The sequence below is a fragment of the Pezoporus occidentalis genome, unplaced genomic scaffold (assembly GCF_034315485.1).
Source record: "Pezoporus occidentalis ecotype Australia unplaced genomic scaffold, CSIRO_AGI_Poc_V1 ctg85, whole genome shotgun sequence".
In the NCBI taxonomy this organism is placed as follows: domain Eukaryota; kingdom Metazoa; phylum Chordata; class Aves; order Psittaciformes; family Psittacidae; genus Pezoporus; species Pezoporus occidentalis.
In genome coordinates, this window is record NW_026916212.1 from 1,127,003 (window position 1) to 1,154,789 (window position 27,787).

The following is a 27,787-nucleotide window of genomic DNA, read 5'->3' on the forward strand; positions in this document are numbered from 1 at the left end:
GCTGCATATTTATAAAATTAATCTGGTATCATAACAAGGTTAATAGCGGAATAATCATAGGAAAAATAGATGATCAGCGAAAAACTAGGAACCCTCTAATTGCTGGAACAGTATTGCTAGACCCTGTTCCCTCTTCTATAAGCCAGTCTGGCACGTAAAGCCAGGATATTAATTTTATGGATGAAGCAAAAAGTCTTCTAGAAAACACTAAAATTTTAAATGCTAAAAGATTCTGTCTGTCTCTAATGAGATAAAAGATGGCCCTGAATGTGAGCTCAGCAGTTATAAGTGCACCAGATGCACTGCACTTATTCATGCACACAAACCTCAGTGGGGCAGACAGAATCCCAAACCAGTGCAAGACCTGTTTTACAGAAGCCTTTTCCTAGAAAAAATTGGGCAACACCTGTTAAAGCTGGCAGGAGCTAGAGAAAGCTCTCTTTGACCCCAAAAGTGTGGGAGGTTAGAAAGATGCACTTGGTATTGACTAGTGGACAATTACTAAATGCTGGCAAAAGGATAGCTAGGTACATGATCTGGAAATACTTAACCAAGAGAGCAAAAAGAAATTCATACAGAATCCAGGGCACATCAGTTGTAATTCCCCTTTCCTCTTTAGTCAACTTTGCATTTCTCCCTTTTTTTCGTTTTTTCATATTTCACTTTTTTTGTACTTCTAGTTTATTGCTCAGTGTTTGGGGGTGGTGGGATCAAATTCAAATCAAGATCTGAATCTCATCTATCATTTTTGAGCTACTGCTGGACCCCATTTTGTAAGAGGTTGGAAGGACTGGAACACAGGGTGATGTGCAGAGCATGTATTTCCACCAAGGGAGACTTCCCACAGCTCTGGCCCCTGCCAGGATTTAGGGGTTCTACATTCTCCACTAAAGATGCATATTGTCCTTACCCAAGACTTCCTACCTTTCCTTCATCTTCCTCTCTTCAACTTCCTGTTTTTCACACCCTCAGCTCAGCACCTTGTTTTGTCTCCCCTCCTTCCATTACTGCTCTGCCTCCCTAACCTGCTCCATGCCTCTACACCTGCTCCATCCTCTCTGGTCTGTAGCACCTGTTTGCAGGCATGCTTGGACCATGGAACATGCCAGGTAGCTTGCTGTCGCCAACCTCTCTATAAAAGAGGAAAGAATTATTGTGGGGTAGAAGCCCACATATTGCTTTGGCATATGACAATTGAAAGACAGAAGAAAGGCTAAACAAACCAGATCTGAGGGGCTGATAGGAAACTAAAATTGTTTGGCCTGCCTGGGATTAGCCTTGTTAGCATTTGCATTCTCGCCAGTTTCATCCCACCTAAACCCAGGGAGCTGGACAAGTACCTTAATTAGGAATGTATTATTTTTTAACTCCCTCTAGAAAAAGAAGGGAAAATCTTTCCCAAGTGTTATTCAGCTCACCCTGAGCTCTAGCAACCCCCATCCCTCTACCCCATTCAAAAATGTCTCTCTTTCTTAATAGACCATTAAGGTAGCCTATGGCAAATATGCTCCTAATTCAAGTCCCTCAGATAAACTGGGTAAATCAGACCTTCACATTCAGCTTATGCCACACAGACCTTAAGTCTACATCCATAAAACTGAGGAAGAATGAGAGGTAAAAACCTACAGACAAGAAAGTGATGCAGCCGAATCCTATGTGATGCTTTTATACAGCCAGTTAACATAGTGCATGTTGTTGCATGAGCTGGCACCATGCATTTGCTTGTTGGGACATATGGTAAACAGAGAAGCCACAGCTCAGCTCAGTGCTACAGGCAAGAAACGTGCCGGTCTTTGTTTCTTACATCCCCGGAGACTCAGCCAGTAAGAAACAAATGTTGAGATGTCTGAAAGAAACCCACCAAAATGGGTCAAATAGTGGAATCAGGTCTCCTGCTTTTCAAGGAACATACACAAATACAGAAATTTTCTGCACCTGAGCAATTTGCAATCTCGTGGGTTAAAAAAAAAAAAGAAAAAAAAAATCCAGATAGGAAGAGCCCTGACCATTGGGCTACTTCCAGCTGTGGATCAGCATTTTGTGTTCCAAACTCAATACCTGAACAGAAAGGAAAAAAAGCAGACCATGGCTGGAGACAAAACATGAACTTAATGTGTTTTTTTTTCAGGGCTGACTGAAAACATTTAATACCACTGCATTCAGAACAGTGAAGTGTTTTGGCATCCAGACCATTAAGAAAAAATTACCTGGTTCTGATCTCACAAATATGTAGAATAGTGTTAACCCCATTGAAGAAAATGGTGTTAGGCTGGTGTTAGGGTAGTTTTTCTGAAAAGAAATTCACCTTCTATTATTGGTGACCAAGATTATCCAGGTCTTACTTAATTTCCTATTAAAGTGTCCCATTTTTTAAATACCCATTTAATATGTAAAAATCCTCTGGCTCTGTCATTTTCTCTTCCACAGTTAGTTATTTTATTCTACTGACTAATGAGGGACCATTTATCGGCTGACAAGTTGAGGTAGGCAATAAATGTGTGGTCTTGAGCACAGGGATATGTTGAGAACTGAAGTGTTGAAGAATTACACTTCCCGTGGAAATCCTCAAAATAATAGAATCACAGAGGAATTGACACTGGAAGGGAGCTCAAGACATCACACAGTCTGAGCACTTGCTCAGAGAAGCATTACTTCCAATGTCAAGTAAGGCTGCCCAGTGCCCTGGTAAGCTTTGAATGGAGATTCTATATCCTTTCTGGGCAAATTGTTCCAGTACTTGCCTGATACCATTCTGAAAATGTTTTTCATGGCACCCACAGCAGGTGTCCAATTATCTTGAACTGATTCAGAGGTAGAGTGCTTGCTTCCCAGATTTAAAAAAAAAAAAAAAAAAAAAAAAAAAAATTAAAAGAAAATCAAGTCTTGCCTAAGCCTTTCTTTGGAAGAGATGAAAAAAGTAATATTTTTTCTGGAAACTTTTTTAAAAAATGCTACAAAATTAGATGCCTTCTTTTTACCCCTTGTGAAAGTTGTTCGTGGAAGAGCAGTCTCTCTGGGAACTGGGGTAGCTGGAAAATCTATAGATACCAGAGCAAAATTAAAATTAAAGGGGCAGATAATGGAACTACTAATATTTTGGGGGGTTTTGGACAAATCTGTTGCAGAGTAACCACAATTTTATGTTTTACACTCAGCACTGTGCATTGGAATTAGAACATGAAAAGTCAAGAGACATATAGCTAATTCCCAGCACATCAATGACCAAGGTGGGCAAACTCTGGGAGAGTTTTGCAGCAGATGTCAGTGACAGGCACACACCAGTCCATCCAGATTTCTCACCTACAGAGCGGTATTATGTTTCTCCTGCAAAAATATAGATGCTTTACTTAATAGGGTGGCCAAAGGCATCTGAGTGATTTCGATTTCTTTAGAACACCTCCCAGAACCACACCCTTCATTAATGCTAAGTGGCTCTGTTGCCTGGGACTTTTGTCCTGTCATGCCCTCTTTCCACCTTGACGTATTTTTAAGCTTTGTGGTTATGGTGATCTAGTACACGAGATCTAGTCTGCGTGGGGATGAAATTATATAAACTGGTCTTAAAAAGGATACTTCCTAGAGTAATTTTATGTATTCTAACCATATTTAAAGCTTCTCCTTTGGGTTTCAGAGTACTCTGAAAGCTCTCATACGCTAGGAAATACTTAGTTTAAAATATTGTTTACTCTGTTTGAAGTCCCTCGGTTCCTACAGAATAGAAATACAATCTGTTCTTGATAATTTACAGGAGTTTTCCCCTTTATATTCTAATAGTTAAAGCTGAGATACCTTCCCCCACATTTACTAAACTGTAGCAATGTCTCTGAAACCTCAGTAGTCTGACTTCAACAATAAAACATTTTGACAGTGGTCAAGACAGAACTGAAGATGTTCCAAGATGAATATGTAGAACCAGTGGTAATGCAAAGTCTTTGAAGGATATTCTGCTTTTCCATACCAGGTCCTGATTTTTGAAACTGTTGCTCTATCTCATTCATGTGTTGGTTATGAGCGGCAGATCTATATACAGTCCTTTCAAATACCAGTCTTTGAATATGAGTACATGAATTTTCTTTCAGGGCTGCTAAAAGCAGTGTGCTACAATTTGCGGTGGCCTCCTGAAGAGACAAAAAAAAGAATAATAATCCATAGTTGCAAGAGGCAAAATGACAAATCTCTGCTCAGCCACATACAAAGGCAATGCCAAAGATGAGAAGTCTTCACAGCTTGCATGTATAGCTAAAGTGATGCTGTAATTTGCATCAAGCATTACATTATCTCTGCTGGGTCAAAGAGAATTGTGAAAAACTAAAACAGGTACACATGAGGTAAAAACTAGGTTGAGACTGGTCAGTAATTACTTGAAGTTAATTCTGGCCCTGTTACCTTCCGTTTCACAATCTCTGAGATCCCAAGAGAGTGCGCAAACCAGGATTATCACATATCAAGAGAGTACAAAACAGACAAGACAGTAGAAGTGATTCCCAAACCAGAGTTCCTCATGTACACTATACTCTTTGTCATACATATGCTGGGTTGTAAAAATAACTAACAACTCATATGCATCTTGCTGCATAGAAAAAGCATTGCTAGATTAAACAACAACTTCTGGAAAAAGGTTGCTCCATTTTCTCTTTGTTCAAATCCAAGGAAAAGATCCAAAGCAAAAGCTTAGGTCTACTACAGGCTTGTAAGCTACAGGCTCCCACTAACCCCATTTATTTCTGTGCAGATGAGTATGTGCTTCATTCAATCTTCATAATAAAGAGGCTAAAACTGGACATAACCAGTTTTGAATGGACAGATGTGGGAGCTGTGTGAAACTGGGATGGGAGTTCAGGAAGACAGGTCTGAAAACAGGCATTTCCCTCAGTCCTGAGAAGCATTCCCAAGATGCTTTTACCAAAGGAAAAGTAGCTACAGAAGCACTGAAGAAAAGAATGATTACCCTGGGGTCACTGGAGGAGTCTGTGTAGCATTTGAGCCCCTATTAGGTTTGTTATAGATCACATTAATTTCCCAGGTCTGAGACCTCAGTACTGAGCCCAAAGGAAATTCCATATCAATTTCTACTTTGGAGAGTTTACTTTTACAAGGAAGTTTTATTCCAGACTAGTTGAGTAATCCATAGGCCCTCACTTCATGGTAGGAGGTTACTGGATATTCAAGAGATTTCTTCTTGTAACTTCAAATACCACTTCTTTAGTTCAACTAATCACTTGTGAGTTTTTAATTTGATAAACTAATCACAGGGTCTAGACTTAAAGTACAGGACAATTTTACTTCCTAGGAATCACCTCTAGGTCTGCCCACAATCGTGGTCTGTGTATGGGGGTACCAGCACCCTGACGCCAACTATATAGGTCAGCTGATGATGTACATGGACAGCACATGAAATGCACGACTTCATTAACTTGTAACTTCATTTCTTTGACAAAAGCATGCCCATCTTTATGCACAACTTTTAAAACTTTCTTTTTTATTTTTATATTGAGAGAACAATTAAACTCTGTAATTGGACACCTGAAGTTCTTCGGAAATCTGGGTTCACTTGTCTGTTCTTAAATTTATAAATGACTAACAAAAGACTTGATCAATCTGAGTTCTACTTACATACCATTGTTATATTCTCAACCCTTAGTTAGTAGACCCATGAGCAGTTTATTTTGGCTTAAACCCCACACTGCTTCTGAAATAAATGATTCCACTTTCCCACTGCTTGCTCCCACCTGCACCTTCTCTCCTGAGCTGGCATCAATGTTGGTGCAGCTGCATGGTGAACCGATACACTTGCTTTGTAAAGTTTTTTTTGGCTGCTGCTAGACAGCTTTCAACAGTTACCACATTTGATGGCAAGGCTGGCTACACTAGCTGAAAGCGCTTGCAGAATTAAAAATGTTACACATGTACATACTACGGCATCAAATTCTTTTGTTAGCCTTTTAACACAAGGCCAGTAATCATTAGGATCAGGTTTATTGAAGTTTATTTATTGTTTCATTATGAATAAAAAGAGGTAATTGATAACTCATTATCTGCAATACTTTAAGGGTATTATGAATTTTTGCGAGACCTGTAAGTGTAAATTCTTCAAAAGGGACTGTAAATGTCCTCACTGCAGAAAGCACATAAAGCTGCATGAAACTCAAGCCTGCAGATGCCACACTGCATGTAGTAAGTAGACATGGTATGCTTCAAACTTTCCAGCTATTATTACTTCTCACGGTTTAGATATATAGGTTTAAGGGGACCTCACAAGATTATTTTTAGGATTAGCTATATATTCTGGCCAGCCAGGAAAACCTGAATTTCAGTAGTGGTTTTATCCCTCCATTTAAAACAGAAAGGCAAAGAGACATACATTTATTTTAATTAACATTCAATTTCCATTTGTATGAATCCTGCAAAATTTGAGTAAGGGACATCAGCGCTCTGAGAAAGACCAAGGTTTGCAATTCCCAGAGCCCTACGAAGTTGTTGTACATCGGTACAGAGTATGCTTCTCTCAAGCTGTTATGGGCGGCACATTTACCACATATTCTGGAGACATTCTGCAGTGTATCTAGATTCATTGCAAAGGTGAGGAAAAGAAGGGCTGCTGATGTCTGTCCTTCAGAGCAAACACCAACCAGGAGCGAGTATGTGCAGGTCCTACTGCTGCCTGGAAAGAGAGGTTGCAGATCCCTGGCTGTGGGTATGTATATTTATTAAATAAAATTTCAAAAATTAAAAGTACTTATTCAAAATAAAAATCTGAGGATAGGAGAAGGCCTGACTAAGGAAGAGAAGGAGGCCAGAGGGCAGTCTTGAGGCTGAAATGTGCTGGGGTAAAACAACTGGGATATGCCCTGAATTTAACCAAAAAATAAACCAAAACCCAACAAAACAAAACAAAACAAAAACACCAAAAACCCCAAAAGAAAAAGGGTAACACCATATTTTACTCAAATAGGATTTATGATAGTAAATGTTTGTCTTTAGCTGCTAATTGGAAAAAAGTTGCCACAACTGCAGTTTTCCCTAATATCTTTACCAAGCATACCACTACTCAATCTCCATGGTAGCGATAACCTGGTAAATCATCTGAGTTAATCCACGGAAACATGATAGTGCTTCTGCTCATGGAAGGATTATACTGTTCTGTTAATTTTCATTTTAATTATTGAATAGCCTTATTCCAAATACAGTAGTGGAAAAGCAGAAGCCTTTTAGGAGACTTTAAGGCTTATATCACACAACTTTCATGTTATTAACAAATTCAGATTCAGTTTGTGAAATCATCCATTTGAACCAATTTACTCTATGTATGTACTGAAGGCCTAAGGAAAAGAAAGTCTTTTAAAATCCATGTTCTCACTGAATATCTATTGGCAAGAGCAAGTTGATGAGGAAAATACCACACATGACCTCTGTAGTTCTAAATTTTTTCCAGAGTTGCCACTTCCCAGTACAAGGACTCTTGTGTATTCAAAGCCTGCATTTTGTTCACACATGTGCTACCGTATGTCTGGACTGATTGTCTACATCACTGCTTTCTCCTGTGCCACACTGGTGTCACTATTTCAATGTTGGTTTTAGTACCTGGGTCTCCATGTACTAAATATAAGAAAGAGTTCAACTATTAAAACTTTCTTACTTGGAGTTTTAAAATATGCAGAAGTGATCATTATTTAGACATGCACAGCAAATGCACAATACACCTATAAATTGATGGGACAATTTCAGTTAAGTTTTGATAAGATTTAGGTGTCTAATCTACTCCCAGATGATCCTCCTATAGTCAGTGAAGCTCTACAGCTGCCTCTAGACAGCAGGTATCTTAGGATAAGTATCAAAATTAGGTGGGTGTAAGACCTGATCTGCTTTCTAAAGATGTCTCTACCTCTTCATTAGCTATAGGAGATGCCTAGCCAACAAATTAGGACTCATTAAGTAACCCTGGACAGCTAAAATTAGGTCAAAGTACTTCCATCCTTTCTGACAGACCTCAGCTCAGAACCTTCTCACAGAAACAGCTGCTGCTGTAGCAGCTTTGCCACTTCTCTCCACTAAAGCTCCAGTTTAGTCTTTTATTTTTCATTTTTATCTTAGCTCTTGCAGTTCCTGTGATGCCTTTGAAATCTCCTATGAGTTGTCAGTACCACTTAGACTTAAAGAGACTGTGACTCAAAAGCACCAAATGGATCCTGGCACGAAGACTGTCCAACAGCTTCACAATTCCTCTCAGGTATTCACACACCTATGGTGCTTGGAGTACTTCTCTGGGTTTTACTCAGCAACAAAGCTACATTTTCTGCGTTATTTCTGTTGCCTCAGTGTGCATGCTGGAGTCCCAGGTTTCCTGTTATGCATCATTAGCTTTGTTATCTCTCAGGACATGGAAATTTTCTTTTCTCCTACGTTACCAGCTACACTGAGCCAAATTGAGGTCTGCCCTACGTTAAAATCACTTAGCCAGAATCCTTAAGATATCTTCCAGTGTTTCCAAGGCATTAGGCTTTTCAGTTGATCCTTGTTCCTGTACTGTATTTATGTTGGTCAATGTTCTTGGAGCTCAGCAGGGAAAGGAAGTGGACAATCTTGGTCCTGAATCCTCAGCCTAACCCACAGTACAGCACTCTTTGCTTTTTAAAAAATATTCTATAACTTCTACAAATGAAATGGGTGTTGACTGCATATTTTTGTGTATTTAATGAAAATTAGGATAAAACCTTGGGATTTTTGTTCTCCTTTCAAGGCTAAGAAATAATAATAAACTTCACCAACATTAAGAGAGTTCACTTACATTCCATTATGCAGACAGGTTAAGAATATTTTTTTCTTTTGAAATCTTAACATCCCCAGATCTCTCTGTGATTAGAATTCATTTCAATATTTCTGTTGAATGCAGAGTTTAGGGAAAGTAAAAATATTTTTGCCCTAAGAATAAAAAAAGAATAAGACATAATTTGAGAACTGTAACACTGAACAGTTCACTCTTTACTCTAGCTCTGTAAGTACAATGACAGAGTGACCATTTATTGACATGTTCATTTCAGAAACAGACTACACATTGATCTGAAAATAAGATGTCAGCTGGTGCCCTCATGTGGATATGTGTGCTGTTATATTATAATAGAAAACGAAAATTTTAGTCAAAACAATGCCATAGAAACTTTAGGATCTCAGTTTTGCACGCAGAATTTGGATGGTTTGATTAAGGTATGCTTTCTCTATTTGCTAGCAATGCAGTCTGTCCCATACTTCTTAGTTGTAAGCAGAATTTGCTAGTTGGATGGCAGATTGTAGCATGGCTTTTAACCTAAATATGAAATGCAAAACTGAATTCATTCTTAACTGTGCAGTCACTACCTATCTTCCCTACAAGAACTATTGATTCATACTAAAAAGTAAAAGTTATCAGGTCACTGGCCTTCAGAACTAATCACACAACTTTTTTTTTCCAGGGTCTTAAAAAAAAAAATTCAACAGACTAAAATCTTTCTTAAAAAAAAAATGTCTTTTTTACTTACAAAGAAAGCATTCCAGTCATAAAGGAACACAGAGAAGAACTGAATAAGCACAGGCCACACAGGCTGATGGAAATAATTCCTGTTTGATCAACCTTAGTGGAAGACATTTTAAGTCGGGATCTAGCCATGTTTTTCTGGAAATGTGTGGAATAGGCGAGTAATGAGCATAAAACATGTCCAGTAGGAATACTAATTCAGTTTGTAGTGACTAATTCAGTCAGCTCAACACATCATTGACTATATGATGATTAACATCTGCAGACTGTCAGTAAGGCTACTACATAGAAAGTAGGTATGAGAGATATGGGAGGCATGGGAACACAGCATGAAGCAAACTGCAGACAAACCCTGAGGCAGGGTCAGTGCAGATCTTCTCCTAGTATCTCTTGTGTCACTGTCTCTTTGGAGTGCTTACAAAAGTGTACACATTTTTCACTCTATTATCAAAAATGCTAAAGTTTAAGTGTACAATTAATCAGCATTTTTAAATACAAGCCCAGTATTCTACAGAATCATGAAAAGACTGAAGACAAACCACCTAGAACACTTTAACGTGTATCAAAAGAATTCAGCAGGTAATACAACCAGAACCTAAATCTAAGGTACACTACCATTTGCAGAATATCCTATCACAGTTATGCTGTGTGTACTCCCAGTATATGAAATACTGCTAAAACTTCAACAAAACTTCCATTTTCAAGTTGAGCAAAGCAACTACAATGGTTATAAAAAACTAATAAGGAGGGTACCCACGATCTGTAATCTGGTAGGACAAAACTCAAATTCTGAACTGGTTAGTAAAGAGGTTGGTTTTATTTTCATCAGCCACCCACCGATCAGGTAACTCCTGTGGGATTTCACTGGCTTCAGCAAATTCATATTATAACATGTTTCTTACCTTGTGCAATGTTTCAAATCCTTACACATCATGATAATTAAAAGGCCAGCAATTTAATCTGGGAATATAAACTAAAACTGTACTTCTTATCTGCAGGCATTTCATGTCTCCCTGTGCTAGGTGCTTTGCAAAGGAGCACAGAAGCCAAGTGAAATACTACAGACAAGAAATTTCATCTTTCTAAATGTAGTATCAGAGACATGACCTGTCGATTGGGTAACATTCAAAATTCTTTGCCTTTGCAACTACTTCGTTACATGAATTTGGGGCTTTTGTAGTTAATAATGAAGTTTTGGAATTACAATTTTTTTCTTTATAATGACAGATAACACATTTAATATTTTTAATATTTAGATTATCCAGATCAAATGACAGCTGAGTAGCCCAGTAAAAGGCACTTTAAAATATGAGATTCTATGGGTTAAAACTTGTGTTTTCCTTTGGCATTGAATGTTGCAGAAATAGTTTTTACCATTTATTTTTGAATGCCCTAATGCCGTTTCCCTGCATTCTTCAGAGCATGCTTAATGATCATCCAAACCCCCATAGGTAGCTTTATTTGAATGATGCTGGCATGCATGTTGGTTTAATATAACCTTTAGCTATCCTTTGGGGTAAAGGACAGTATGGAAATGAAAAGAGGTCATCTCTTTAGTAATAATGTAGCTGTCAATGGAAAAGGAAAATACTTTATGCAAAACCTGAAAATTTATGGATTTTTAAAAACCTTATTTAAGAAGTTACATATTTCACTTACTGCTGTTGTGCAACGAAAATAAAAAGAAATTCTTGTAGGAAAGACATGCCCATAAATGAGACAGTTGAACAGAAAGAGTTGTGTGCCTATGAATTATAGTTTCAGACTGCTTATACTCTGTATTCTTTCTCTGTATTTGTGCAATGAATTCGTACTGGAAGGCCCTCTTAAATTGGGTGATCTATTGGCTTAGGGAGCTAACGATTAATTCCAGATGTGGTCATGCTCTTCTAGCCCTTCAAAAAGTAACTACTGCACCATCTGTTTTGTAATAGACAATTTCAAAGAGTGCCAAGGGGAATGTTAAAATCATTGGTCAAATGGCCACATATACCTCGCACACAGGAATCCTAAAGGTCATAGTGCCTCAGACAGATTCATATTTTCACATTTTTCTCTCCATTGTTCCACCATGGAAACTAAAGGAACAGCTCTCCTTCCTCCCAAAATAGGAAGGAGATGTTTTCCAGATTATTACCAGCGTTGACATAAGATGAGGCCAAATTCAGAGCTGAATTCAATGGAATGACTGGAATCCATGGTGACATATCTCTTATACCTGCCACACTTTTGGAGCTCTGTAGATTACTCCAAACAGCTTTGGCTTTCCTTTCTCCCCCCCCTTTTTTTTTTCTTAATGAATTCACTAGAAGAAGAATAATGCTAAACTGACTTCAGATCTGGCTGGTTGCCCGAGATAAATAAAGGGTGCAACAGGTAATGAAGGGTTATTCCAGATCATGGTAATTTTTATTTTTCCTGGTTATTTCAGGAAGCTGGAAGTAAAGAAATGGTGTCTGTCTTCTAAATACTGTTATGCATCAATATCTACATCTCGGGTGTACAACAAAGATGCATGTCTAGCACCAACATAACTTAAATTCTTCACAACAGTAAAACTGAAGTAAAAGAATTTCTCTTAAGACTTCCTAAGCATAAATCTTAACATTAGAGCAGTAACTCATGATTTATACCAAACAGTCCTGAGAAAAAGTCTAAAATGAAAACAAAAGGAAACAGAAAATCTACTAGAGGTTAGACAATCACAATCTTTTGCAGTCCCAGAGAGTTACTTTTGCTGCAGTGACATTAAGTAAATCATTGGTAAAAAGGAAAAAAAGATTAACAGTATGTCTCCAGTTCATTCTTCTCGTTGTGTGTTTTCTTTTTTTTTTTTCCCCCATTACACAGAGTCATGTTTTATACCAATTTTTGTAATAAGTTATTTTAAAAACAGCTTAGGACTTGCAGGCTACCCCACCTAACTTAAGTTTTGTTGACTTTGCTGTGCTCTATCCATTCAACAGCACACTGTAGAAACAGTGTAAGTGTAAGCTTAGTGTTGGGTATACTCTAGCTAGATAGTAGAGCTCAAAGTTTGCTGCTGGTAAGTAAAAAATAAGTTAATAGGAATCCTAACTGTTTGACTCTCTTTAGTATTATTAAAATCGAATTTCTTTAAGTCATAGTCTATTTGGGTGGTGTAAGAGAATTCCATACAGTCAGATTAGCACTTTTTCGGTATTAAACATTATTAAAATAAAGGAAGGTTGAAAAGCAGAATATGAAATGTCTGCTTTGGAGGGCTTCATCACAGCTTCATCTCAGCATTACGAGAGGCTGACACATATAGTGGTGTGGGAGAATGCATACACACCTGTTAGACAAAGCAAAGGCCCCATGGCTCTGGACAAGATTTAATTTAAAGGGTAAGACTCAGTAAATAACACTTAAAACTAGATTATATACATTGTAGCTACTTACACCGAAAGTTGAAGGAAGAAAATGGCTCTGAAAGAAGGATCCAAACCAGAAAATATTTTAAGAGAAAATCATGTGGAGCTAGCCTATAGAAATCATAGAGACAGATTTGAAATCCCAGTCTCTAGAGAGCTAACGTATCTTCTCCAGAACTACAGAAACAGCTTCCATTCTTATGCAGGTGTCTCTACTCCTCAAAAAAAACCCACACAAATAAAGGAAAGCAATATGAACCAAAATTCACTCTTGCAAACTCAGCAAGTAGTTACACCTCTCACTGAGGCTGGTATTCCTGGAAGAAGAGACCTCCAGAATGAAGAGGTATCTAGGAAGAGTTTTGGTTTACACATTCATTTTACACCTCAGCTTAATTCATGCTGTTAAGAACATTTAATTTCTCTGTGTATGTTCTAGAACATAGCTAACAGATTATCCTACTCTACTGCTGTCCTTCCTAGGCACAAATTCTGCCTTTAACTAAGGCCTGAAGACTGAGCCATCCTCTGAAAAATACTCCAGAATTAGCTTAGGTGAGTTACTAATTGGAGCTCAAATAAGGAAAACCCAGAAATTCACTGCCAGTAGCTCCTCTCTCCTTATTTCATAGTGGACCTAACTCTAAATTCAACCCTAAATACAAGGATAAATCTTTCAAAACTCACTTTTTTCTTAGAGGCTAATTTGCTCCAGGTAAGCCCAGCACTCAGTCACCTCACTTTAAGGACAGACAACTGTGGCACATCTTTTGCACAGGGCAAACATGCCAGCCACTTGCTAGCTGGGTCATATATACCTTTTCAAAGTAATTTATTTCATTTAAGATGTATAGATCCAAAATTAAACAGCCCAGAGAAGAAAGAAAGCAATCATTTTACTCACTTGACACATGCTGTCTTGGGGAGAGTTCAATTTGTAATAGTAGTAAATCATTCACAAAAAAAAAAGAATACAGTTTAAATCACTTATTTGTTCCACACAACAGAAGATTACCATGTGGTGTACTAACTCCATGGAAATAACAGTATTTCTAGGGCATATTTTTCTGGAAGAATTTATCACTGTAACTTTTGCTGCCTTCGTACTTCAGAGGCAAGAATTATTACATAGAAAAGTCTGTTTCTTAGCCATTTTTTGAAATGACTGGATAGTAATCCTGTATTTGAAGGTGCTTTATTTGCCCCCCCCCCCCCCCTTTTTTTTTTTTTCTGACATTATTGCATCCATCTAGGACAGACGTTTTCCACCTGTCTGAATCACAGTAACCAATGACGATGTCAAAAACCAGTTTCCCTGGCTGACCTGGCAGGAACAGCTCTTCTTTTATTGTTGTAGGGTTACAAGTGTTACCAGGCAAGCACAGAAATAACCCTGGCCACCCACAAAAATGCAGTTTTGCAGTACAGCTGCTGTGGGCCTGGCCGCAGCATCTACCACATACTCCATGCTGTGTTCTCCTCCTGCGTGGTGCACAACGGCAGGAGGCTGGACATTGTTCCTCCACCACATTTCCATGCAGGGAGCTCCTGATGGTGTATGATCGGCCAGGGAGAGACAGTTGCCACAACCACCTCCACACTGAAAAACAGCCTAACCCAGAATCCTGTATCAGCCTTTTGGAGCTTTTACATGTTATGTATACCTATTACGTGCCTGTGTGGTGCATGTATAACATGCGCAGGGCAGTGGACACGTTTGAAACCACTTGCAACCCCTACGCACTCTGCAGACAGAACCCATATGATAACCCGTCTTAAAGCAAAAAACTAGAGGCTGCGTTTGGGCGATAAACACACAGCCTCTCACCTTCTGCTCTCCCACCATCTCCCACCTCGACTCACACCTCTGTTACCGTCGGTGCGAGGGAAGCGGAGCGATCCCGAGCTGCACTACACCGCTGAGGCAGGGTTAGCCCGCCCCGCCCCGACCCTACCGGAGCGAGGAGGCGCCGCGCTCCCAGCCTAGGCCGCAAGGGGCGGTCCGGGCACGACGCCTCTCGGCCGGGCGCAGGCGCCACCGTGAGCCCGCGGCGGAGGGCTACCCGCCCGGGGACGGGGCTCCATGCGCTGCCAGGTACGTGCAGCCGGCCGGTACCTCTGGGGAGCGGGCACCGGCTGCAGGAGAGGCGGGTACCGGGGGAGGGGGACGGCGGGGCTTACTCAGCCCCGCTCTTCAGCGAGCAGAGGCGCCCGGCGGGCGAGGCCTGCGCGGCGGGAGCAGTACACGGTTCCGCGCTGACAGACACCCTCCCTCGGCCCTTTCCCATGCTCTTTCTGGCAGCCGGGGGAATGCCACAGAGCTTTATCGGCATTAAAAGAAAAGCAACCCAAACCGACAAAACCAAACGCAGGGAAAACTTTTCCTCACTCCTGTTTGGTTTCGGTTGTTTTGGTATTATCGGAGAAGTTAACGTGCAACAGCGTTGTTTTCCTTCGGTAGGCCCCGCTCCCCTGACGCCGTTTGTCCCCGGGCAGGTCTCGGTGTTGTATTTCGCCCGGAGCGCGGAGCTGGCAGGGCTGCGGAGTGAGACCCTCTCGGTGCCACGCGAGATCACCGCGCTCCAGCTCTGGGAGGAGATCGTCAAGTTGCACCCCAGGTAGTCGGCAGAGCTGGTGCCGCGGCTTCTTTGGTAAACACAGGTTCAGCATTTGGAGTTGAGCTGGAACACGTATCAGTACTTCGGTACCATAAACCCAGCATTACCTTGTTCTCATAACCTGCAGCAAATGTGCTGTGTTTTGGCCAGCTGGAAATGCTGTAGCTTTAGGTATAAACAGGGAAAGGCCCAGGTCCAGTAAATGTACACGAAAGTTAAGCATGAGGGGTACCTTGAGGCATGTGGCCTGTTGTCTAGGAGGGCCACAGTGTGGTAAACATGCTGCAGGTGAGAACTGAGCTGTGTTATTAACCTGTGGAGAAGGTGAGATGGCTCAAGGAAGACTCAAACACAGCCAGGGCAATAAATAAGAAATTAATAATAACAAGCAGGTGGTTTTGATCACTTACATTTAATGTAACTGTTAGCCATTGGTCTGAGCTTACAGCGTGCTCTAGAAGGCAGGTCAGGCAAGGAGCTGAAGGTCTGCCACAGGTTTTCAGCCACTTACGCAGTAAATAGGCTTGGCCACTTTTTATCTCCTCTGCTTTGAAAAAACCCCACAAACACCCACTGCTGGTGGCATTTCACAGGGAGTCTGGTCCTGAGAGTGCGCAGGTGTGCCCTGTAAGGACCCATGTAGCACTTACTGCTGCTCTCTGGAGGTGTCAGCAGAAATTCCCCCTCAGGTTAAGGCTGAGAGAAGGTGCTCAGTCCTGTCAAGAATGAGTCTGACAGACAAAGGGACAAAGGTGTAACACTGTTCTGGAAGGTGGAGTAAAAAAAAAAAAAAAGCAATAAAAGTATGGTATAACAGAGGTTGAGGTCCTCAGGATTTAATGCTTAATGCCTTGGAATTTCTGAAACTTTGGACTTAGGTGCCAGAGTCTTCCTTTAGGCACCACCATTTTTTATTTGGCCTGCTCTCAAAGGCAATGAATAAAATTAACCATTTATCAATGCCATTTGTTTTCAAGTGTCATGCTCTAACCAAATGTTGGGCCAGGGACCTTTTTCTTACAAAGAACTGAGTCTAAGTGTGGTTTTGGGGAGGAGGCAGTAGGGAGTGTATGTATTTTACTTTGCATCCTGTGTATTTTACTTTGTGTCAGAAGCCGCAGCAGCACCGTTTGTCAGTTTGCCATAGTTTGTCAACTTTGTCCTTTTATGAATGGTGACTTGGGGCAGTACATTTTGCATGTGCATATACTTCACAGTGGCCTTCTTGGAAAATGCTTCTGCTTCTAGCTTTTCTGGAAAACCTCAACTTAACAGTAGGGTATTGACCACAGACTTCTATTCACATTGCTAATAGATATTGAGACTGCAGCTTGAGCATACTTGACAATGCTTTTCTGTTCCACCCATTTTCCCCAGTGAATTAACTCACAAATGACATTAATTAGAGCCCATCCTTCTAATGGGCACTTCAGTTTCATAGCTGAAACACAGTTTCTTAGTGGCTTGCTTTACTTCCCTACAGTCCTACCCTTCCCCCTGCACTCTGAGACAGTGCTACTGTGTTTTGCACAGCCTGTGCCTTGCCTACTTTTTTCTATCTATCTGGCTGGTAGGAAATAAGATAATTTTTGCTTGTATCCTTTTGGCATGCCTGCTTGTTTCTAGGCGATACAGCTCTCTGCTGTCAGTGTGAGATTTTGGAGTCTCAGACAGTAGCAGTTACCACACCTGCACCTTCTAAAGAAAAATGTTTGCATTCTTTTTCTGGTGTCTTACTGGTGTTGCCTTCATATTCACCATTTGACTGCACTTGGTCATGAAAGTGAGTCCATGTCTCATGGTATCCAGAGCTGTAGACTCTCACAGCAAGGTCTCACAGATGTGAAATCCAAAATTATGTGAAGATCTGCCAGAAAACACACCATATCTGCCTTCTTAGTTCTGTAGCCACTCCTTATTAATAGTAAATTTCAGACCTGTAAGTACAAAAGACCTAAAGCCTCATAAACTGTGAGGTTGTACAAGAGCAACTGTCTGACTAGTGGATCTTCATGAGATCTCACAAACATCATCCCATAATGCCTCTTGCCATGTAAGGAAATTGCTGTAGTCCAGCCAGGCTGAATCAAGGGAGCATTTCCTTCTGATCCCAGATTGGATTATTGCTACCTCTTGAGTTGCCTACTTTGCTAGAAGCTGCTGAAGTGCTGAAGTGGGGTTGGTATGCATTGGTTCATTCTGATGCAGGCCTTTGACAGATGCAGTTCTTGACTTCTGAAAGTTGCACTGAGTTGATTTCTGCATAGCCACCACAAGAGAACCTGAGTAGGAGGTGGGTGTTGTATTTTTGAAAGTGTATTGCAAGCTGGGTTGTATAAGTCTTAATGCTGTTTACCTCAGCGGTGCTAGATAGTGCAGCACTTTGCTGTTTAATGAAATCTCATGTTTAAATGCAAACACTCTGTTTAGAAATCTATTTGTGCTCCTGCCAATTCCCTTCAGGCTTGCTGTCATCCGGGATCAAGTAGTTTTTGCTGTTAGGCAGGAGTACGTGCTTCTTGGAGATCAGCTCCTGGTCCTGCAGCCTGGAGACGAGGTTGCCATCATCCCACCAATTAGCGGAGGATGAATCTACCGAAGTTCTGTTAAGTAAGTATCACTTCTTGGTTTCCTGTGGAGTGTCATCCTGTGCTAAAATATGTCATAGATTCTATGTAATGTTCCAGTAATTTATTTATTTTTTATTTTTGTTTAGGTCCAGAGATGTTATTGCAGTTCTGTCCCTCCATATTGATACTCTTTTGAGAGAGCATAACTTGTTTTTCCTGCTGCAGAAAACATTGACCAGAAACCACAAGTTAGTGCACCAGTAAATGATTAACGCATAAACGGTAAATGAAAGAAAATTGCCAGAGAGGTCAGTCATTGCTTTGAATTTGGGTTTTAGGTCTTGCTATTCTTTTGCAGTTGTTTCTGTCTGCCAGTGGATATGCAGCTTGCCAAGTAAGATAATAATGAAAAACCTCATGCCACTTTTTTAACAGAAGAGATGATACAGAAAAGGAAGTGACTGCTGCATTCTTTTTATTTTATTTTTTTTTTGAATTTGCTGTCAAAGGAACAGGTGTCCTTAGAATAGCTTCATTTCTTTGCATGCATTGAAGTGGCAGTTCATGTATTTTTGAAGTCCCTTCTAACCCTAACAATCTGTGATTTACTGCAGCTTGTTCCTTTCCTGCTGCTCAAAATACTTTGTGTCCTTCTCATTCTTACATGAACTGATGACTGGTTTCTGCTCAGAGAAATTAGAAGTGTCTCCTGTGTCACTGGAACAGACTGATAATAGGAGGTCAAAAATGTCCCGGAGAGGATTAGAAGTCAAATTCGTATTTATCAGAAATCTGTATTTTAAGTTTTGTTTGATTTCTGGATAAGATAGGGAGGAGGGGCTGATAGTCTTGCCACAAATTTACTAGCACAGTGGTCCATGCTGGTTGATTGTACTGTTAAACTGAGGCCTCAGACTAGGTCTAGTTTTGTTCTACTGGAACAGGCTTTCTTATCAGGAAAGAAACTTGTTTGCCTTAAAAACCAGGTCATTGCTTGATATTTGCAGTTGAGGCAAGGCTGCTGAGAAGTGAATTTGCCATGGAGACTGGTCTCTTGAGGCAAGGAAGTAGATGGTGCATGTTTTCTGTATAAATTGAGGCATCAGCACTGAATATAAAGCAGTTGGCCAGCACTAGTATTGCCAAAACCAACAACAGAGTTTGTCTGGTTTCAGCTTTTCTAGTGAGCTATGGATGAAAGCAAAGATGTGCCAAAAGATTTTATCAAGCTCAAGTCTGAAAAGCTCTCTGTAGATGAAGTGTCAGAGCTGGTCATTTCACCATGCTGTGGGGCAGTGTCTCTGTTCATTGGTGAGTTTAATATTTCTGAGCTGGATCTTTGGATGTGTAAATATTCTAATTGTGCACACCCCAAACTCATGCTTCTCAAATAAATAAATTCCTGGACCAAACCCAGGATGTTTAGAAAACACGTTCTGAATTATTTAGAACAAGACCATGGCAGCTCTTGAACAGTTGCACTGGGACAAAGTGGTGAGAAGCTTTCTTGCTGTTTCAGCTGTCCTAGGGCTGAACAGAACAACATCTCTGGACTACAGGATTGCCTGGGAGCTGTTTTTTCCACACCATTGGCCATAACTTTTTCAAGGTGTGAAGTGGGATGTTGTGGCTAAGCAGATCACAGGTCCAAGCCTGTATGAAAGCTCCTGCAACTCAGGTCTTGGTCGAATGTAAACTACCATTTTACCCATGGGAGGGTGAAGGTTAAGCTTTGGTGATAGCTCTGTCCTGTTGCTTAATGTAAATGGTACTCATCTAGAAATCCTTTTGTGTTTAAACTGTAGTGCTGCTGGTTTTCTGACTACTGAGCACTTAAATGTTACATGGGCAAATGCAGTAATAGCACCTTAGCTGTTGCCACAGGAGATGTCCCAGCCTTGGGCATTACAGACTGCAGACTTGTATAAACTAAATTCTTCCTTGCCTATTAAAGATTTCTCTTGTTCAAAGAATCCGTTTACACAGCCATGATTAGGGGAGGTTTTCTGTACTTGCACAGTGCTGATCTTGACTGTAACAGAAGATCCAGGGTTTTATTTGGTATTTATATGTAATATATTATTATATAATAAATGTGTAATGTATTATAAACATATATATTTATTAGTGCTTTTGGTTGATAAATCATTTTAGGTACTACAAGAAATAATTTTGAAGGGAAGAAAGTGATTCACTTAGAATATGAAGCATATATGTCAATGGCAGAGACTGAAATAAAGAAAATCTGCAGAGGTGTTAGACAGAAATGGCCATCAGTCAAACATATTGCAGTGCACCATAGACTTGGGTATGTATGGCCAGACCCCATCCTTTTGCATGTGGAATATTAATCCTTGTGTGGTGCGTGGCTGTGATTACATAGTTGCAGGATGTGCAGGAGTCTTTTATAAACTGTGATGCAGCAAAGCTGGCTGTAGAATCAAACTTGCACTGTGAGATAAGTTTTAGAAATTGTCTTTTCAAAGATGTGTATATAGGTAGCGTTTGCTGGAGTCCACATTTAGCCAGCAGGATCCTTGATGCTGGTGTGATAGTTTGCAAGTGGGGAGAAGGGACTAGATTTCATTCTAGGAAAGGGGAGGCTGTTGGTTTATTTGTTTATTTTTTTAAACATGTGAAGTTGGCAACACTTTTTTTTTTTTCCTCTTTTCCATTGAGGTACCACGGAATGTTCTTATTGTCAGATTTAAGTTAAATTATGCCATAGGGAAAGCTTAACACTGGGAAGGGGAGAGGCATGGTGATTGCCAGCCATGTTTGCTGGAGAGCCTCCTGTTGTTCCTTGAGTCTTGGATAAGCATTTTCTCTTGGGTTCAAAACATACAATGCTAGTGTCTGACATAGTCTTGAACCTTCACAGTTCATTAGATTTCTCACTGAAACTAACAGGGTATGCAGAGTATGTTACAAGCACTTGTTTCCTTTTCTCTCAGCAGAAGGAACTTGAGGTGATAATAATGGATAATATTAGCTCTGAGGGATAGTTTCTTTAGATTTCCTCTATAGGCAACAGAGGGAGTGATTCTCTTGAGGGCTGAAAGCATTTAAACTTAGATTTTCATATGACCTCTTTGCCAAAGGCGTATTACTATAAAGGGATGGTTGGTAGGCAACTCTTGGGGATATTACTCTTGTGAGGCACAAAACAAAATCTTGTGCTAGTTCTCTTAATAACACACCAAACAGGAAGAACTTCATAATTTAGAACTCAAATCTGTCAAAAAGTTTTCATTGCAAAATCTGCATAGTTCGAAGCACTTAATTTCTGCTTTCACAAATTCTTGTGCAAACTGAGATGATTTCTTAGGTTTTCAGATAAGAACTGGCTGTTCCTAACCAGTTATTAAGCCAGTATCCAGTGAGTTTCCTATGTCCTGTTGCAAGTTAGTGATTTTCCCCTCTTAATTCCATAAGTTTTATTATTAAAAAAAAAAAAAAGAATGGGAGAAAAAAGCCTATGTCTGGTGGGTTTATTTATTCTGAATTGTGGAATTCTCACATCTGGTACTGATTTTGGTTGTGGTTTTCTTTCTTTTAAAAAGTGTATAATCTTGAACATGGCTTGACACTTGCTCAGTATGAATGAGTCAGGAGAGTGTGTGGCCAGAATACTGACGTGACATGGCCACAACTTTTGAGTGCTCTTGATGTTAAGCATTAGCTAAAGCTGCTGTTGTTCCTCTTCTCTCCCTAGTGTGGTTCCAATAACTGAAGCAAGTGTAATTATTGCAGTCTCCTCTCCACATAGAGCAGAATCCCTTGAAGCTGTAATGTACTGCATCAATACCTTAAAAGCATCCGTCCCAATATGGAAAAAGGTATGTTTGGGGCAAAACTTGATTTTAGGCCTGTGTCAGAGTCTTGGACAGTTGGTCTGAAGGCTGCTGCTGCTCTGAAGGGAATCTGCTGAAGCATTGCGAGCAGCAGTTGCTCCTGATGGATGCTAAATGTCTAGCACCAGTGGATTTCCTCTAATGCAGCCAGATGCACCTGTGGCAGGTAGGGCATCTAGAAGGCCCTCCCTTGCCTGTACCATCCAGCTCATCTTCCTTTAATGTCATCCTGGGATCAAAGAGAAGGAGCCCTGAGGTTTTCTGAGTGGCAGAACACAGTTCTGCACAGGCTTGTGGAAGAGCTTTGAGTCAGATTTAGGAGCTTTGAGTCAGATTTGCTTTTGACAGCATTGTAGTTTGCAAGTAAAAGTGGCTTTCTTGTATTTCTGTTTTCTCCTCATCCCTGTGGCTTTGAGAAAGCACAAAGCATTAAGCAACAGCACATAATGAAGGGATGAGCAGAGGTCCCAAAGCTAGTATGGGCACACAACAATGTGTGAAGAGACCAGCCTGGGTCTAGAAGAGCCTCATTGTATAACCACAGTGTTGCATGCAAATAATGAGTCTTATCTCTGCCTTCTCTCCCAGGCAGAATTTGCCATGGGGTAAGTGTGATGTTCTCCTTATTACTCCACTTTTCTGATGCTTCTTTCAGGAGACAGGTTGTTCTGTGGTCCCAGAAAGAATAAGCAGAGGCTCAGAGCCCTGCTGAATTTGCTGGGTAGGACTGGACTGCTGCTGGGAAGTCCTGGAGGTTAAACACTCACTGTGCTTTGTGTATTGTAATTTTTATTTTTTTAATACTGACATCTTACATAGACTTAAATGATCCCTGTAAGTGATGGTACAGTAACATGGCAACATGCAAAACGGGCAGTTTCAGATATGAGTGCTGTAGACTCTACAGCTTTTATATAATTTCTTCTAGATCTCTTTCTTGAATCGACTTCAGTATGGATGAGCCCTCCTAAATTTAATAGGGCTCAGCCTGAGGGTCATAATCTGCTCGCATGTAAATCGGTATGTTCTAAGGGTGCTGCCTTCTTTTCTATTTGCAATACAAGTGCTGTATAGTCCTGTTGCGATCAGTAAATAATAGCAGGATGGCTGTTGAGTTGTTTGGCCTGGCTTGTGGCTGTATGTAGCAGACTCCACAGTATTTCCCATTCTTTGTTTGTATTTGCAGGAGATTTATGAGGACGAATATTCTTGGAAAGAGAACAAGGAATGCTTTTGGGCAAATTCAGAAAAATAGCTTAACTCTTAAAAATAAAGTGTTACTGTTTCTAATGAGCATGATTTAGCTTTGAGTTGTTTTTACAAAGAATCTATATATTTTTAAACAGGTGTACTAGACATTTCAATCAGTAATTTGATTAGGACTAAATGAAATAAATGAGTACTAATTAGGTGTTCTTAACTCTCCTTTGAGACCATCTCTGTGCATTTTTGACATGGAGTAATTTTTTAATAGAATTTACCTAAAATTCTTGGTTGTGAATTGTTTTGTCTTCTGTGATACATACTACTTTAATGGGTTTACATTGGTAGTCTTTGTTCACTGACTGTATGGGAGGTCAAAACAGGACAATCATGGGTTTGGGTTTAATCTTAAATTCACTAGTAGTTTAATTTTATATGACTGTAGAGTCATTTTGCAAGCTCTATGCTGTTTTGACATTCTTGTAACATGAAAGCTGCTTGAAGTAGATGAAACATTTTGGTACAGAGAAGCAAATAGAAACTATTCTCAAGAGTTATTAACTTTTTAGTAGTGGTTGCATTCCAGTAGCTCTGTCTCATGGCAGCATTTTTACTGTGCAGCTCATGCTATAAGTCCGTTGCATTAAAAAAATATGGATAGACCTTGATTCAAAGTTAGATCAAATATTCTACCAGCAGCAAACTTGCATTAGCAATAATATGCAAACCTGTAACTGCTTGATGATGTCTAGACATGATTAATTTCGAAGGAGATTTTTTGGCTGTGTAATTGTATGGTGCTGCAGAAATAAAAATCCCCCAGCTATTACGATAAATAGATGACTATAAGTTTAATTAGTTGTAGTAGCTCAACTTTAGACATGTTACGATTCAAAGTCATCAAAGTGGATTAGTTTTTCAAAGGAAAGCAAGTCTACTGAACTTCTTGCAGTTTATATATGCATTTACATACACATTTAGGATTTTAATACAGTTCTCCTCTTGTTAATGTTTTGAAACCTAGTTAAAAGATAAAGAGACTGACATAATATGCCTGTGCTTCCACTGGAAATAATGGGCTGCTCATCTGAGTAAGAGAATTTTATTTACATTATTCACAGAATGACAGAATGGTTGTAGTTGGAAGGGACCTCTGGAGGCCATCTAGTCCAGCCTCCCTGCTCAAGCAGGGTCACCTAAAGCACATTACTCAGGATTGTATGTTAATGTGCCATGGTAGTGTTTCAGTGCTGAGAGTTCAAAGTCTCATTGTGTATGTCATTTTTACTGATGTTGAGAGACAGTTTTATCTATCATTATCAATGTAGACAATGTAGACAACTTAGATACAAAGCAAGGGAAATGAGGTAAAGAAAAGTAAAAATATCTGCTCAAGTTTATATATGGTTACATCACACAACACTTAAATCTCAGCTGTGTAACCCATTTCGTCTGCAGTAAAAATCTACAAACAGGTGCTAGCTATACAAAATAAAATAAGAAAAATAGGTGATGATCTTTTTTCTCCCCAGTGATTTAAGTCAGTCTTAATATTTAGTGATGGTTACTGTATCTGAATTAAATAAGCAAACCCCAATGAAACATACAACTTCAGGCAGAAGCATGGTTAAAAGTGCTTATTAACTTATTGATGTGCTTTCCTCAGTGAAGTGAGAGTCTTTCATCTGCAGGACAGCCGCTGCTCCTTGCATGCTTACACATGTGCAGCCTCCAGACAGTGTGGGCCTTATTATCTAAGCATAGCTGAGCAAATTCAAAGTTGAATTTTCCTTTGCTTTGGAGGCTGGAGGGAAGCCCTCTGCTATTTGAATGACATTTGTACAGAATCCTGAATACACAGTTCTTGTATGTCCTGGTTTCAGGACATAACTATCAAGTAATTCTTTCTGGTTTTAGAAAAGAAATAAATACACAAACTTTGCCATTTTTGGTATTCATTTTCCCATGTTCATGTTTGTTGTTACTATGCAACTAATTAGCATACAAACTTCACAAAAATAAATGGCTAGCTTGCCTTGTAGTGGACTGTTTATGAATGAAGTAAAACCTGTGCAGTGCTTGCATACTGGTGCTGTGCTCTTATACAGAAAAATAGTGATATTAAAACCGTTAAATTATACTCAGGCCCCTGTGACCAAGGGCAGTTCTTGTGTTGCACTAGTGTCTCTCTACTGCTGCAGCCTCCTGGAGTATTTCTCCAGGGTGACCTTAAGTGCACCTTCTCCATCAGCAATGCAGCTGGGAAGGAGGGTGCAGAAAAGAAGGGAAAGAATAATTGTGTACTTCCCCGCAGTGACCAGCAACAATGAATGGAAGACATGTTGTACTGAGTCACAGCTGAGTGTTACAATGTGTGTACACTGCCATGGTCAAAACAATGAAATGTCATTTTGTGTCCCTAGCTGTGCATGAGGCAAGTAGTGCTTTGTTCTGGAACAATGATGTATCAGTCTTGTGTAACTTTGGGTTCTTCAGCTGGCATCTAAAAGCGAACTGGAAATACCCTTAGGAGGGGTGATGTGCATAATCAGAGGTAAAATGTATCTCACTGAAATTTTAAGTCCATGCCTCGAGCTCAGTGTACTGGCTCCCTCTGTAGGGCTACTCTCTCTGCTAGGGTATTATTGTAAGACAGCAAATTACTCTTAAGATAGCTGCCTAAGGCTGTGTCTGGAGCGACCCAGAAGTGCTTCCAAATTTCCAGGCCAGGGGATGAATCCCAGCTGTGTCTGACTGCGTGTCAGGGAAGGATGCAGCTGCACATGTCCTGGTTTCCATACATGCAGGACTAGGCTGCAGATGAGGGGTAGCTTGTGTTCTGGTGAGGTCCACAAGTGATAAGCAGCTGCAAATCCATATATAATGAATGCAGTCCTGGCTTTCTGGGATGAGAGCTGTTTCTCTGCCTTGGCTATGGGGGTTGGGAGGGGAGGGGTAATCCCAACTTCTCTGGGTTTCTCCCAGGTGTGTCACAGTGTGCTGCAGAGGTGGTGGTGGCTCCAGATGTAGACAGATGTTCCAGAGACCAGATGCTTAGGACCGGAGGATCATCCTGTGATTCCTGTAGAGATCTCCCAGATGAGGGGTGTTTGTGGAAAGGAAGAGCATGTCTTCAGAATGAGAATTTTTCCTTCTGAAGAGAAGTCTTGGTCTTTGCTGGCAACATACGAATGCACTGATCCATCCCTTTCTCTGGCAGAACGTCCATATCTCAACATTGCTTAATTTTAAGAATTGCCTTTCCTGATTTCGATCTTTTATTCTGCTCTGTTCTCAAGAGAAGCTCAGCCTGATGCATGCTATGAAAACAGTTACTGATGGATGGTCAGGAAATAAACAGGGAGGGTGACGGGATTGTGTTATGAGGAGCCTACCCAGGAGATGGCAGCCGAGAGACGGCTGTGCGGGAGGAGCCGCTCCCAGCCTGCCCAGGTGCTGGCTCTGCTGGGAAATAAAGGCGTTGGCTTCGGCTGTCACTCACCGAAGTGTCACTGTCGCACTCAGCAATGAAGCCTTTATATTGCTCAGCTTCAAATGAGATTTTCGGCTTTTCCCTCACCTCGCTTTTCGCACAGCCGTTCAGAGAATCTGTACTTTTATAAACTAATGCATTCATTTGCTCCATCAAAAACATTAAAGGAAAAAACTGCTAGAACTAATTATTAACAAAGTGAAACTGTGTGTGAAAGCAGAAAGTGCAACCCCTTCCCTCTTAAAAAGCTCTGGAAACACACTGGAGCTCTTCCATTAAGTGTCCTGTGGAGGCACTTGAGGGAGAGTTAAGAATAGGTTGATGACTATAAGTCAGAAATTTGAGTACCTAAGGCCTGTCTTTAAAAACAAACTAGTCAAACCAACCATACAAGTTCATCTTATCAAGTGGTACGAATGTTCGCATCCTAATGCAGGTCTGTTTTAAAACTTCTATTTTGACTGCTTTAAGAGAGACAAATACCTTTTAAAGACTTAGTACAGCAAAGCCTGTGATTGCATATTAATAATTGATCACAAGTGAGGGCAGAAATGTTGACTTACAAGATAGAACTTGGCTATTCTGAGGCTGTTAAAACTATGTACACTTTATTACCCCTAAACGCAATAAAAAGTTACGGCAATTAGCTGCAGATTTTGAGATTCATTTTCATACTTCATTTTCTTTAGTTTTTGATTTTAGAGTTTTTGTTGTACCTCAGTTTTGGATATAAAGGGTACTACATTGTCAGGGTTTAACTCCAGCCAGCAGTGAAGCCCCACACAGCTGTTCACTCAGTCCCCCCTGGTGGGATGGGGAAGGGAACTGGTCTAGTAAAAGCAAGAAGCCTTGGGCTGAGATAAAGACAGTTTAATGGATAAAGCAAAAGCCATACATGCAAAGCAAACCAGTGTGTTCATTCACTGCTTCCCATGGTTGGACAGATGTTCAGCTATCTCCAGAAAGTAGGGCTCTGTCATGCATAACAGTTATTTGGAAAGACAAATACCATCCCTCCAAATGTCTCCGCTTCCTTCCTCTTCCCTCAGTTTTATATACTGAGTGTGATGTCATGTGGTGTGGGATATCCCTTGAGTCAGTGGAGGTCAGCTGTCCTGGCTGTGTCCCCTCCCAACTCCTTGTGCA

General features: G+C 40.3%; 2 protein-coding genes and 1 long non-coding RNA gene across 3 annotated transcripts; 2 read left to right on the forward strand and 1 right to left on the reverse strand.

The window, feature by feature from the left end:
* Nucleotides 1–380: 380 nt before the first annotated feature.
* Nucleotides 381–6,847, reverse strand: LOC134156351 (uncharacterized). The gene is made up of 3 exons (XR_009961891.1): nt 6,362–6,847; nt 2,738–4,118; nt 381–1,128 (listed from the first exon to the last, which is right to left on the reverse strand). It is a non-coding gene; the product is annotated as an uncharacterized LOC134156351 (long non-coding RNA).
* Nucleotides 6,848–14,854: 8,007 nt separating this feature from the next.
* LOC134156333 (molybdopterin synthase sulfur carrier subunit-like) lies at nt 14,855–27,287 on the forward strand. The gene is made up of 7 exons (XM_062604285.1): nt 14,855–14,998; nt 15,400–15,521; nt 17,985–18,131; nt 18,238–18,399; nt 19,267–19,402; nt 21,807–21,930; nt 24,840–27,287. Exons 1-3 carry the CDS (start codon nt 14,987–14,989, stop codon nt 18,109–18,111), a joined length of 261 nt encoding a protein of 86 aa, XP_062460269.1. The 5' UTR covers nt 14,855–14,986; the 3' UTR covers nt 18,112–18,131; nt 18,238–18,399; nt 19,267–19,402; nt 21,807–21,930; nt 24,840–27,287.
* On the forward strand, nt 19,267–23,239 carry LOC134156332 (molybdopterin synthase catalytic subunit). The gene is made up of 4 exons (XM_062604284.1): nt 19,267–19,402; nt 20,246–20,399; nt 21,807–21,930; nt 23,132–23,239. The coding sequence occupies exons 1-4, from the start codon at nt 19,282–19,284 to the stop codon at nt 23,198–23,200; spliced, it is 468 nt and encodes a 155-aa protein (XP_062460268.1). The 5' UTR covers nt 19,267–19,281; the 3' UTR covers nt 23,201–23,239.
* Nucleotides 27,288–27,787: the final 500 nt, after the last annotated feature.

What these genes read in the sequence shown, in the direction of transcription:
- LOC134156333 (XM_062604285.1), top strand. An exon ending in ATCGTCAAGTTGCACCCCAG is followed by an intron (nt 15,522 to 17,984) that starts GTAGTCGGCAGA and finishes AATTCCCTTCAG; the next exon opens with GCTTGCTGTCATCCGGGATC.
- LOC134156332 (XM_062604284.1), top strand. Translation starts at nt 19,282, where the DNA reads ATGGATGAAAGCAAAGATGTGCCAAAAGATTTTATCAAGCTCAAGTCT. An exon ending in GCAGTGCACCATAGACTTGG is followed by an intron (nt 20,400 to 21,806) that starts GTATGTATGGCC and finishes TTCTCTCCCTAG; the next exon opens with TGTGGTTCCAATAACTGAAG. An exon ending in CCGTCCCAATATGGAAAAAG is followed by an intron (nt 21,931 to 23,131) that starts GTATGTTTGGGG and finishes TTGTATTTGCAG; the next exon opens with GAGATTTATGAGGACGAATA.